At 44.8% G+C, this 12,996-nt stretch overlaps 1 protein-coding gene across 1 annotated transcript in view; it reads right to left on the bottom strand.

Moving 5' to 3' along the window:
- The window catches only part of nploc4 (NPL4 homolog, ubiquitin recognition factor), a 63,855-nt gene extending 52,620 nt beyond the window's left edge, over positions 1–11,235 (bottom strand). The window contains exon 1 of the mRNA XM_060940237.1: positions 11,104–11,235. Coding sequence (XP_060796220.1) covers positions 11,104–11,118 — 15 coding nt within the window. The 5' untranslated portion in view covers positions 11,119–11,235. The remainder of the gene's footprint in view (positions 1–11,103) is intronic.
- Between the last annotated feature and the right edge of the window lie 1,761 nt (positions 11,236–12,996).

Genomic DNA, 12,996 nt, shown 5'->3' with positions numbered 1-12,996 from the left:
GATGCTCCAGAAACTCAATCTGCTCAAAGGAAGGTCAGTTTTATAGCTTCTCTAAAGAGCTCAACTGTTTTCAGCTGTGCTAACATGATTGTACAAGGGTTTTCTAATCATCCATTAGCCTTCTGAGGCAATGAGCAAACACATTGTACCATTAGAACACTGGAGTGATAGTTGCTGGAAATGGGCCTCTATACACCTATGGAGATATTGCACCAAAAACCAGACATTTGCAGCTAGAATAGTCATTTACCACATTAGCAATGTATAGAGTGGATTTCTGATTAGTTTAAAGTGATCTTCATTGAAAAGAACAGTGCTTTTCTTTCAAAAATAAGGACATTTCAAAGTGACCCCAAACTTTTGAACGGTAGTGTACACTGACAAAAAAAATCTTATGTTGCAGTTCATTATTGAAAGCGAGACAGCAAACTGATCGGAATGCAAGCTAGATGTTTGCTAAAATGCGCCAAACAGGAAAATTAGGAACGCATATGTTAACAGCCGCCACATTTGTAGCTAATATGTCGAGGATATTACACAAAGATACGAAGTTTATCTTCAAGTGCTGAACATATTCACAAGTGAAGCAAACAAGTTAAAATATTTCCAACATGAGAAGATAAAAATCATAGCCTTGAAGAGAACATTCATTTATTTTTTTCGCGGTCGCGTTTCCATCAAATCCTGCGCTCTGATTGGCTGGCGAGCAGGTCCGTATCCTACGTACGGACCCCGGTTACGGACCTCTGATGACTCGCTCGTTCACAACAACAAACATAGTAGCAATTTTTGTCAACATTTATCTTTTTTATAAGATTTTTATCAAAAATCTTATAAATTTTTGCCAGCATTTCTCAGGAGAATAGCATTAATTTTACAGCATGGATAGCGATAACGACAGTGTTCACAGCGAAAGCGAGTTTTACTACCCTGAGGAAGAAGAAATAAAAGAAAACATTTCAGGAGAAAGCTAAAAACCTGTAACTGTTGCTAACACTGAGCAAAAACATGGCTGAATCCTGAATGACTCAATTTTGTATACCGTAAAATACCAAATAATAGCCGAGTTCCAATTAACCGCCGAGTTCCCTTTAACGGCCGGGTGTACGCGTGTGTTGTGACAAATAAAGGCCGGTTCCGAATACTCACCGGGGTCTAAAAAAAAAAAAAAAGCGTCCGAACGTTCTATCTAGAATCTTGAGGCCCAGCACTTTTCTGGTTTTTAAACGATTTTGCATTGCATAGTTTTCTACTGAAACAATATGAATGAATGAATGAATGAAAGAAATTATTTCTATAATACTGTTTACAACATTTTGTTACGTGATAATAAACATGCCATTTCAATGTTATAATCTTGGTCTACCGTAATATTTCTTGAGGAATGCAACTCCGTAACTTTTGACAGATGTCTTAGCCACCCCTTTGGGTATACCCAACGAAAGCCAGCGTGTGTGGTGACATTGAGGACTGCGGGTTTCCAAGGTTGGACTGCTGCTTCTGTTAAACGACCTAAATTGCCGAATGCATGCGTCAAAGCACACACTGAGTTTTATTAAAGACCTTATACCATTTCACTTGCCCTTACCCATTCGGATCTGGAAGACGCTTTACAAAAAAGGTGAGAGCGTTCTAACATGCATTTCAGTCTGCTCGCGGCCAATCTAATCCAAGGGGCCTTTTCAACAAGTAATCTGTCGTGCAAGTTGGGCAGAAGCACGCGTCAGGCAGGCAACATGTAGGCCTACAAGTCAGTAACCTATTCAACTAACTTTCATCCGAACTTTAAGTTTTCTACGGGGTCGAGCCACCGTACCAACTCGCTCGGGGAATAGGCTCATATCGGCCAAATAGGGAGACGTCTTGGAGAGAAACGTGATGCAAGATGACAGTATGTAGCCACTGCAGGTCACTTATTTTTCAGCATAAGAAAAAACCCTTTGGTTTGACACTTCGCACCCTAATTATGTTGCTTCAACGTCGCGCCCTCCATGCAATTTCAGATTGACAGACATCGCGAAGCGCAAAGGGTGGAGGCTGCATGGGTGAGGGTGATAGCAAGTGACCATAACTTTGCAGAGTAATTAAATCACAGTGCTGCGCACAGACAATGGTGTGGTTTCTTGATTATTTTGTAAAGCATGCACTTAACTAGTCATTAACAGGAAAAGGTGTGTGATTTATCCTTTATCCACCCCGACTGTGCCATGCGAAGATGCATTCTGCGTCTTCAAAATTCCCCGAAGTCGGCACCGTGCTATCTGTAATCTAACTCTAAACAAACTGTAAGTTATACTGGTCAAAAGTAGGCCTATCTGAGAATGATTTTTTTCCCTGTTTTGAGGTAGATTTTGGGGAAGGTATTTGTGAAGAAGGAATTAATCGCCTGTTCCAAATAGCCACCTAGTCTCTAATACGCGCCGGGTCTCTTACGTGATTGAGACAAATAATCGCCCGGGCTATTATTTGGTATTTTACGGTAAATAGGGGACTACATAGGCAGCAAAATGTAGTTTTTTTTCCTGCCATGGAAGTGCACTTGTATACTGAGGAGAAAGCAATTTGCGTTACAGCCGTGAATGAGGATTCAAAATGGCGGCTCGGCTCGGTTTTCCCTTTCAGGCGCTCTCATTTTCTGTTAGAATTTGGTAAAGAAAAAAAAAATATATATATTATTTACCAGCTTAATGTCGGTCCGTACGGTGAAATACCGTGACCTCAGCCTTGAATACTGAACTCGGCCCAGAGGGCCTCGCTCAGTACTTTCAAGACCTCGGTCACGGTATTTCACCATACGGACCTCCCAGCTGGTAAATAACATATCTTTGCACCAGGGCTTTGAACCAGAATATTTTTCCTATTGGTTCGTTCCGAACAGAAACGGAATTTTAACGTTTCCGGTTTTGGGTTCCACCATTAAACAGACGTTCCCGAACCGGTTAGAACAAAAAAATTTCGTTCCCGGAACGGTTAATTACGTTCCCTGTCAGCTGTTTAACAAATGGCTATAAAATTATGTCTCTGTCTCATCCAGCTTAAGCCAAATGTAGGCTAATTCTATTACAACCTTCATTAAATAAGACAAGAAATAATTCAAAACAATTATTATTTCAAATGTTGGCGATTTGGATTCTCAGTATGTCTTCCCATCTACACAAACAGAAAAAGTGCCAAAAATGAAAGATAATTCGTTTAGTGTGTTACCAAAGGCTAGTCAGGCCCTATGCATTGATAGGCTAACAGAGGTTAACGTCATTTAATGTTGGCGAGCCTCTCATTAACATGGACAAATATATTGATATCGTGTTTGAAATTGACGTTTTTGAATAACGACAGACTGCAATATTTACCTCTTATTTAAGATGTGGAGACGTGATAGTAGTCCACCCTCCCGCTCTCTACATTCAGTCAGCGAACGTCACACAGGAAGTGAACCCCAGCGGGTCATAGAAACTTGCGCAGGAGAAGAATGACTTTTATTTGTAGGCTACGGAAACTTTGAGGAACGAAATAAAAACCGGTATTAACCGGTTACCATTATTTTTAATAAGCGTTTCTGTTCCGGAACATAAAAAATAATAAAGTTTCTGGTTTCGTTTCTGTTCCATGTGAAATAGAAAAAGTTCCCGGTTTTCGTTCCTTGAACCGGTTCAAAGCCCTGCTTTGCACAATGTTCTTTATAGACACATCCACACAAAAAAAAGCGCAAGTTAATAAAAAGAACTTTAATTTTGAATCGGTTTGCCATTTTGACAACACGTGTCTAGTCAGTGGGAAAACACTGGGAGTGACATCATCGGAGTGAAATATCGGGAATTATTATACATACAGGGCACTTTTTCCATGGAATAAAAACACTTGTTCTATTCCCTTCTACCGGGTTTCATTCATTCGGTTTGACAGCATGCAATATTGTTCGCATATCACTTATCCTACATGTATTACGTCACTCTACCCAGTGGAGAATGAGCGTTGGATATGGTTTACGATATTGCATGGTTGTCAAGACAACATGACAATTGTATCAACTCCAGTTTATTTTTCCACAAGCGAAAACTCCGCTGTCCTAAATCTTCTAATTGTTACTGGTGATTGCATTCAATAAGCAGTCAGTGGCAGTCCTTCCTGCGCCATGTGGCGCATAGGGCGGCACCGATCTCCGTTTCCGTAGCCCTCGGCCTCTCGCCTATTACATAGCTAGGGTTACAGTGGGGGGCGAGTCCTCTGGTAACCACGAGAGTTTGACTCCCCACTCGCATCTGTATTGCAGCGTGCCTTGCCAGACGGCAGTAGGTACCATTTTTATGATGGCCTGTGGTATGGCCCGACCGTGAGTAGAACTTGCGATCTCCTGATCGAGAGGCGGACACGTTAACCACTAGGCCAACTCACGGTCTGGTCAGTGGTAGCATCATGATATTTCATGCGAGGTGTGAAATTAAAACAGTGTAAAGCATGCTGGTGTAATTAAACAGATGACGCATACGAGGGTATTTCAAAAAGTTCTCGGCCTCACCCAGAAAACATCACAGGAGAAAGACTGATCATGCACTATTCTTCTACATAGTCTCCTTTAACTTCAATGTACTTGGTCCACTGATGTTCAAGCTTCACTATCCCGACGCAGAAGGTCATCACATCTTGGGCCTCCAGATCTCCTCAACAGCATGGATGACTTCATCATCACTGTGAAAATCGTGACCATGTGAGTGGGATTTCAGTTTGGGAAACTGATAGAAGGTCAGACGGTGTTGGGTCAGGTGAGTAAAGCCTAGGTCACAACCGGACGTACGATTTTTTGGCCGTGCGATTTTTGGCGTTTCCCAAATCGCTGCGGTTTTTTTGTTCATGGAGAAAGGCGTACGTTGGTCGCAAGTTTGTCTTACAACCTGAAAAAAACGTAAGCGCCCGTAGAGTTTGTTTGACATGGCAAAGAACCTCTGCGGCCAGTCTACGGCTCAAAAATCAGCACGTCACACGCGCGCCCTCCGTGCGTTTCTTGCACGTAGACCGGCCGTAGGAGCACGTACGGCCGGTTGTGACCGAGGCTTAAGGTGCACGGGGCAACAGTTCAAAACTAAATGTGGCTGCTTCTGCCCCTGCGCTGTGTGGACGTGTGCACTGTCCTGGAGCAAAAGCACACCAGCTCGACGCTTTCCTCTCCTTTTTTCTTTGATTGCTTCTTCTTTCATTTGAGTTTTTTTAATAGTATACAATAGTATACTGATTTCCAAAGAACTTCAAATTTTGATTCGTCTGACCACAGAACAGTTTTCCACTTTGCCACAGTCCATTTTAAATGAGCCTTGGCCCAGAGAAGACGTCTGCGCTTCTGGATCATGTTTAGATACGGCTTCTTCTTTGAACTATAGAGTTTTAGCTGGCAACGGCGGACGGCACGGTGAATTGTGTTCACAGATAATGTTCTCTGGAAATATTCCTGAGCCCATTTTGTGATTTCCAATACAGAAGCATGCCTGTATGTGATGCAGTGCCGTCTAAGGGCCCGAAGATCACGGGCACCCAGTATGGTTTTCCGGCCTTGACCCTTACGCACAGAGATTCTTCCAGATTCTCTGAATCTTTTGATGATATTATGCACTGTAGATGATGATATGTTCAAACTCTTTGCAATTTTACACTGTCGAACTCCTTTCTGATATTGCTCCACTATTTGTCGGTGCAGAATTAGGGGGATTGGTGATCCTCTTCCCATCTTTACTTCTGAGAGCCGCTGCCACTCCAAGATGCTCTTTTTATACCCAGTCATGTTAATGACCTATTGCCAATTGACCTAATGAGTTGCAATTTGGTCCTCCAGCTGTTCCTTTTTTGCAGCTTTAACTTTTCCAGCCTCTTATTGCCCCTGTCCCAACTTTTTTGAGATGTGTTGCTGTCATGAAATTTCAAAATGTCTCACTTTCGACATTTGATATGTTGTCTATGTTCTATTGTGAATACAATATCAGTTTTTGAGATTTGTAAATTATTGCATTCCGTTTTTATTTACAATTTGTACTTTGTCCCAACTTTTTTGGAATCGGGGTTGTAAAAAAGGCTATGATTAATAATAAAAAAAAAAGCTGCATAAAGTATCTAAGTATGGCTTCTTAATAATGGCGTCAACTGATAAGAAGAAGAAACCTTTATTTGTCACATGGGCACTTCAAGCACAGTGAGATATATCCTCTGAACACACGCGCACCCCCCCCAGAGCAGTAGGCAGCCATGCTACAGCGCCCGGGGAGCAGTCAGGGGTTAGGTACCTTGCTCAAGGGCACTTCAGCCCAAGGCCGCCCCATGTTAACCTAACCGCATGTCTTTGAGGGAAACTGGAGCACCCGGAGGAAACCCACGCAGACACGGGAAGAACATGCAAACTCCACACAGAAAGGCCATCGCCGGCCACTGGGCTCGAACCCAAAACCTTCTTGCTGTGAGGCGACAGCGCTAACCACTACACCACCGTGCTGCTGATGGAGATGAAGAGCCTGAAAACTGACTCCATGGTTCCTGAATTTCTTTTTCCTCCGGGTGCTCCGGTTTCCCCCACAGTCCAAAGACATGCAGTTAGGTTAATATGGGACGGCCTTGGGCTGAGGTGCCCCTGAGCGAGGCACCTAACTCCCAACAGCTCCCCGGGTGCTGTTCGTATGGCTGCCCACTGCTCTGGGTATGTGTACTGTATGTGTGCTCACTGCTTCAGATGGGTTAAATGCAGAGAGGAATTTCACAATTGTGTGATGAATAAAGTTGCGCTTTCTTTCTTTTAGGAGGAACTTGTTTTTTCCCCTCAAGCCAGTATCTCACTGGGCTGCGACAGCCTGCAACTAGTCGGAAACACAACTGCAATAAAATATGCGAATTCAGTTCTCGCACTTCAGCCAGTATCTCACCAGGCTGCGACAGCCTGCGACTAGTTGAGACAACAATTGCGATAAAATATGCAAATTCAGTTCTCGCACTTCAGCCAGTATCTCACCAGGCTGCGACAGCCTGCGACTAGTTGAGACAACAATTGCGATAAAATATGCGAATTCAGTTCTCGCACTTCAGCCAGTATCTCACCGGGCTGCAACAGCCTGCAACTAGTCGGAGACACAATTGCGATAAAATATGCGAATTCAGTTCTCGCACTTCAGCCAGTATCTCACCAGGCTGCGACAGCCTGCGACTAGTTGAGACAACAATTGCGATAAAATATGCAAATTCAGTTCTCGCACTTCAGCCAGTATCTCACTGGGCTGCAACAGCCTGCGACTAGTCGGACACAACAATTGCGATAAAATATGCGAATTCAGTTCTCGCACTTCAGCCAGTATCTCACCAGGCTGCGACAGCCTGCGACTAGTTGAGACAACAATTGCGATAAAATATGCGAATTCAGTTCTCGCACTTCAGCCAGTATCTCACCGGGCTGCAACAGCCTGCAACTAGTCGGAGACACAATTGCGATAAAATATGCGAATTCAGTTCTCGCACTTCAGCCAGTATCTCACCAGGCTGCGACAGCCTGCGACTAGTTGAGACAACAATTGCGATAAAATATGCAAATTCAGTTCTCGCACTTCAGCCAGTATCTCACTGGGCTGCAACAGCCTGCGACTAGTCGGACACAACAATTGCGATAAAATATGCGAATTCAGTTCTCGCACTTCAGCCAGTATCTCACCAGGCTGCGACAGCCTGCGACTAGTTGAGACAACAATTGCGATAAAATATGCGAATTCAGTTCTCGCACTTCAGCCAGTATCTCACCGGGCTGCAACAGCCTGCAACTATTCGGAGACACAATTGCGATAAAATATGCGAATTCAGTTCTCGCACTTCAGCCAGTATCTCACCAGGCTGTGACAGCCTGCGACTAGTTGAGACAACAATAGCAATAAAATATGCGAATTCAGTTCTCGTGCTTCAGCCAGTATCTCACTGGACTGCGACAGCCTGCGACTATTTGAGACAACAAGTGCGATAAAATATGCCAATTCAGTTCTCGTACTTCAGCCAGTATCTCACTGGGCTGCAACAGCCTGCAACTAGTCGGAGACACAATTGCGATAAAATATGCGAATTCAGTTCTTGCACTTCAGCCAGTATCTCACCAGGCTGCGACAGCCTGCAACTAATTGAGACAACAATTGCGATAAAATATGCGAATTCAGTTCTCGCGCTTCAGCCAGTATCTCACTGGGCTGCAACAGCCTGCGACTAGTCGGACACAACAATTGCGATAAAATATGCGAATTCAGTTCTCGCGCTTCAGCCAGTATCTCACTGGACTGCGACAGCCTGCGACTAGTTGAGACAACAACTGCGATAAAATATGCGAATTCAGTTCTCGCACTTCAGCCAGTATCTCACTGGACTGCGGCAGCCTGCGACTATTTGAGACAACAACTGCGATAAAATATGCGAATTCAGTTCTCGTACTTCAGCCAGTATCTCACTGGGCTGCAACAGCCTGCGACTAGTTGGACACAACAATTGCGATAAAATATGCGAATTCAGTTCTCGCACTTCAGCCAGTATCTCACCAGGCTGCGACAGCCTGCGACTAGTTGAGACAACAATTGCGATAAAATATGCGAATTCAGTTCTCGCGCTTCAGCCAGTATCTCACTGGACTGCGACAGCCTGCGACTATTTGAGACAACAATTGCGATAAAATATGCGAATTCAGTTCTTGCGCTTCAGTCAGTATCTCACTGGGCTGCAACAGCCTGCGACTAGTCAGAGACACAATTGCGATAAAATATGCGAATTCAGTTCTTGCACTTCAGCCAGTGTCTCACTGGGCTGTGACAGCCTGCGACTAGTTGAGACAACAATTGCGATAAAATGTGCGAATTCAGTTCTCGCGCTTCAGCCAGTATCTCACTGGGCTGCGACAGCCTGCGACGAGTTGAGACACAACAATTGCGATAAAACATGCGAATTCAGTTCTCGCACTTCCTGTCTCACGGAAACTGACTTGAGAAGGGTTCGCGACGGCTTTGCGACACATTTGCGGCTATTCCGAGCAAAATTTTGTTGCACAAATTTTTTGAACACGTTCAAAACTTCAGCGACGAAGGAGCGACACTTTGCGACTCATGCGAGGAAACTGAGAAGCCCCGCGAATGTTTCAAGACACTTTTGGAACTCTCTCGCGAATGACGTTCGCAGCCCAGTGAGATACTAGCTTTATGGCCCTTTTCCACTACCCTTTTTCAGCTCACTTCAGCCTGACACGGCTCGCGTTTCGACTACCTCAGAGCAGCACGACTCAGCTCGCTTCAGCCCTGCTCAGCACCCAAAACTCGCACAGTTTTGGAGTAGGGCTGAAGCGAGCCAAACCGAGCCGAGTGGGGCTAGGGGCGTGAGGAGACACTGCCCTGTGCACTGATTGGTGAGGAGGAGTGTCCTCACATGCCCACACACGCCCCGCGAGCACGCTGGGATCTGTAAACACCGTAAACCTGGAAGAAGAAGAATTACGAATTACGAGAATTTCTGAAGCCTTATGCGCCTCGCCTCATCTATACGCTCTTGCCAGTATCTGTTGGCGTTGTCGGTGACAACAAGCCACAGCACCAAGACCAGCAGCACTAACGACTCCATGTCCTCCATGTTTATTATTTACTATCCGGGTCGTGAGACTACCGCTTAAAAGGTCACTGATGTCACTGTTTGCGCCGCCTAACAACATCACGTGACGTCCACCCACTTTCGCTAACTCCACCCAATGTGCCCACCCACTTCCAGCCAGCACGGTTCAGCGCGGTTGTAGTTGAAATGCAACTCCAACAGCCCCGCTCAGCTCGACTCAGCCGCGCTGGTAGTGGAAGAGCGGCATTAAGGCCAATTTATGCTGACAACCCAGTCCTCGCAGACGGTGTCGCAGACAGTGTCTGCATAGCCCCCCCACCTTCGCAGACGCTCTGCGCACACCTCCCAAAAACTGTGACCACCGCAGAAGCCTCGCAGACAAGAGGGCTCTGATTGGTCCACTCTACCCGCTGTACACGCACTTCCGCTTCCCTACTTTCCCGGTTTTTGTTTTCACGACCGGCATTTTTAAAAACACGAGCGAAGATGGAGCAGCATGAAGAGCGGTTGATTGAGGAAGTACGTACATCTATACGACTCCAGTTCTAGTCATTATAAAAAAAAAAGTTCTAGTCATTATAAGTAACCGGAGGATAAACACTCCACTAACCACACCCACCAACTACTCCTAGCGACTTCACGCCCCCTTGCGTTGTGCCGGTGAATAACATCGCGCACGCCTATTCCCCCGCTCAACAATAAATTACAACTGTCTGCGAAAAGCTATCTGCGAAAGCCTTGTCGCAAGAGCATGCAGAGGCCTTTAGACTCCATCAGTGGTCAGGCAGTGCGCGTTCATGTGCTTTGTGGGCGTGGCTTTGGACGAAGGCTTAAAGGAAGGGGTGGGATTTCTTAAGCCCACCCATGTTCATGAAACTCCGCCCCTGAGAGCAGACTGCGTACAAAATGACTGACCCAAACCACAAGCACTCCAGACCAGAACTGTGTTTTCTCTCAGCCAGCCGTGGTAATGCCAAACCATTAATTTTATCACGTTCTATGGTTTTTTTTTTTCAGATTTTCTGCACGAGTAAGAAATAAAAAAGCGACTATTGAGTAAATAAAGGACGCCATTCTTCTTAAAACAGTTTAGTAGAGACACGAACTGAGCACTAAGATGCTAAATGAGTGCCTGAGCGATAACCGGAAGTGGTCTGTAATCGAGTGTGATGTTTTATTGTTCTTTATCTGACGTGTTGAACAGCAGAAGAGGTTCGAGTTTCACTGTCACACACCAGCGTGCACTGACACGGAGCTCATTAACACCCCAACTTCAGCCTTTTCCACACAGCTAACCGTCTCCTCTCACTAACCCCTCTCCAGCCTCGGCTCCTCTTCCTCCTGCTCCGTATCTCAGCCCGGCCCTGACTCTTTTGACCGTTAGCTTGCTAATCAGTTAGCATCACGCTAACAATTCTGCTGCCTCATCACCCGAAATAAACTGCACATTTCACTGACTTACGCTTTCCCCGCATTTACCAGCAGCGAATCAAAATTGCACAAACAGATACTTACGATGTTTTCCGACATGTTTACTCGGGTCTGTAGTCCCGAAACCTGACCTCAGATAACAATATGAGCGTTTACAGTACCGGCGATAAATGTTACTGTCTGAGGGAAACTGAACTCCATAACTCTGCACTCACTGTGTGTGAAAAACGCGATCGTGTAACACGCACTTCCGTTGTCTTATTTGCTTTCCTACCCGCATTCAGACAAACCCCGCCTTCTACGCTATATGATTGGCTACAAATTCATATTTCATTGCTGATTGGATACTGGATCTCGAGTATGCTCCATCAACCAATCGGAATGCAAAAGGAGGGACCACGTTGCCTTAGATATGCAAGAAAACGGGTGGAACAAACCAATGTGTCTTTGTGGCTGTTGCCGGAAGTTTGTCGTTTTCAAAACTAAAGCCTTAGATAAATCATTTTTCGCTCAAAAACTGAAAAAATTAAAACATTACTAGTGAACAAAGAGTTTAAAAAATATCCAGACGGATGGGAAATGAAACAAGAATTAGTTGCATTTTAAATTATTTAACTCAGATTTTTTTTTAGTTAGCTTTGTGAATTTTTTTTTTTACATTGCTCTGAAACCTCTAAAAAATATTTCATAAGTGATGGAATAAATTCCGGATGGTTATGAAAATCCTTGCTATTTGGAAGGAGGAGGAGAGATAACTAGCAAATTAATTATTTCGTGAACAATTAAGATAATAATCAAGATTATACACTCAGATTCACTGTTTGATTAACTATTTGACTTTCTTCAAACTCAAACACAACAGAATGTATTTTTTAGGTACTGTTCATGCTTTATTGTAGTTCATTATGCGATCAGCACATACAGACTGATCAAAAGAAACAAACCTGATGTTTATTGAATGGGGCGGCACGGTGGTGTAGTGGTTAGTGCTGTCACCTCACAGCAAGAAGGTCCGGGTTCGAGCCCCGTGGCCGGCGAGGACCTTTCTGTGTGGAGTTTGCATGTTGTCCGCGTGGGTTTCCTCCGGGTGCTCCGGTTTCCCCCACAGTCCAAAGACATGCAGGTTAGGTTAACTGGTGACTCTAAATTGACCGTAGGTGTGAATGTGAGTGTGAATGGTTGTCTGTGTCTATGTGTCAGCCCTGTGATGACCTGGCGACTTGTCCAGGGTGTACCCCGCCTTTCGCCCGTAGTCAGCTGGGATAGGCTCCAGCTTGCCTGCAACCCTGTAGAACAGGATAAAGCGGCTACAGATAATGAGATGAGCTGAGATTTATTGAATGTGTTGTTGACACTCGCTCCCACCAAACAGAGCAAAAGTCAAAGAGTTGCAGAAAATAGACTTTGTTTATTGAATCAGACAACAAAAGCTGAGTCAGTCTGCAGAGTGACCTCTTTAAAGTGCATATCCTGGACCAATTTAGTGGGGTTTTTATATGAAAAAAAACCACACACACTCATCCAGAAGGGTAATTTTGCACAAGGCCATCTGTCTACAGCAGAAAAAAATAAAATAACAAAACGTGTCTGGAAAATTCCCAAGGGAGTCTGGAGCCAGATTGATCCAGATTCATGACATCACGTGCGGATCTGCCAGCAGGCTGAGAGACCCTGCATGGATTCGGTGCACAGTCTGTGTAGACCAAGTTTAGCAGCTAGCGATTTTGCATTGAAATATGGAATTGTTGCCTGAGCTAAAAGCTTCAGCTTCTAAACCCATGGATTCATGTATCAATGCTTATCTATCTATTGTTACATAAATCATCTCTCATCTCATCTCATTATCTCTAGCCGCTTTATCCTGTTCTACAGGGTCGCGGGCAAGCTGGAGCCTATCCCAGCTGACTACGGGCGAAAGGCGGGGTACACCCTGGACAAGTCGCCAGGTCATCACAGGGCTGACACATAGACACAGAC

The sequence above is a fragment of the Neoarius graeffei genome, chromosome 14 (genome assembly GCF_027579695.1).
Source record: "Neoarius graeffei isolate fNeoGra1 chromosome 14, fNeoGra1.pri, whole genome shotgun sequence".
NCBI classification, from domain to species: domain Eukaryota; kingdom Metazoa; phylum Chordata; class Actinopteri; order Siluriformes; family Ariidae; genus Neoarius; species Neoarius graeffei.
This window is presented reverse-complemented; position numbering and strand designations above follow the sequence as displayed.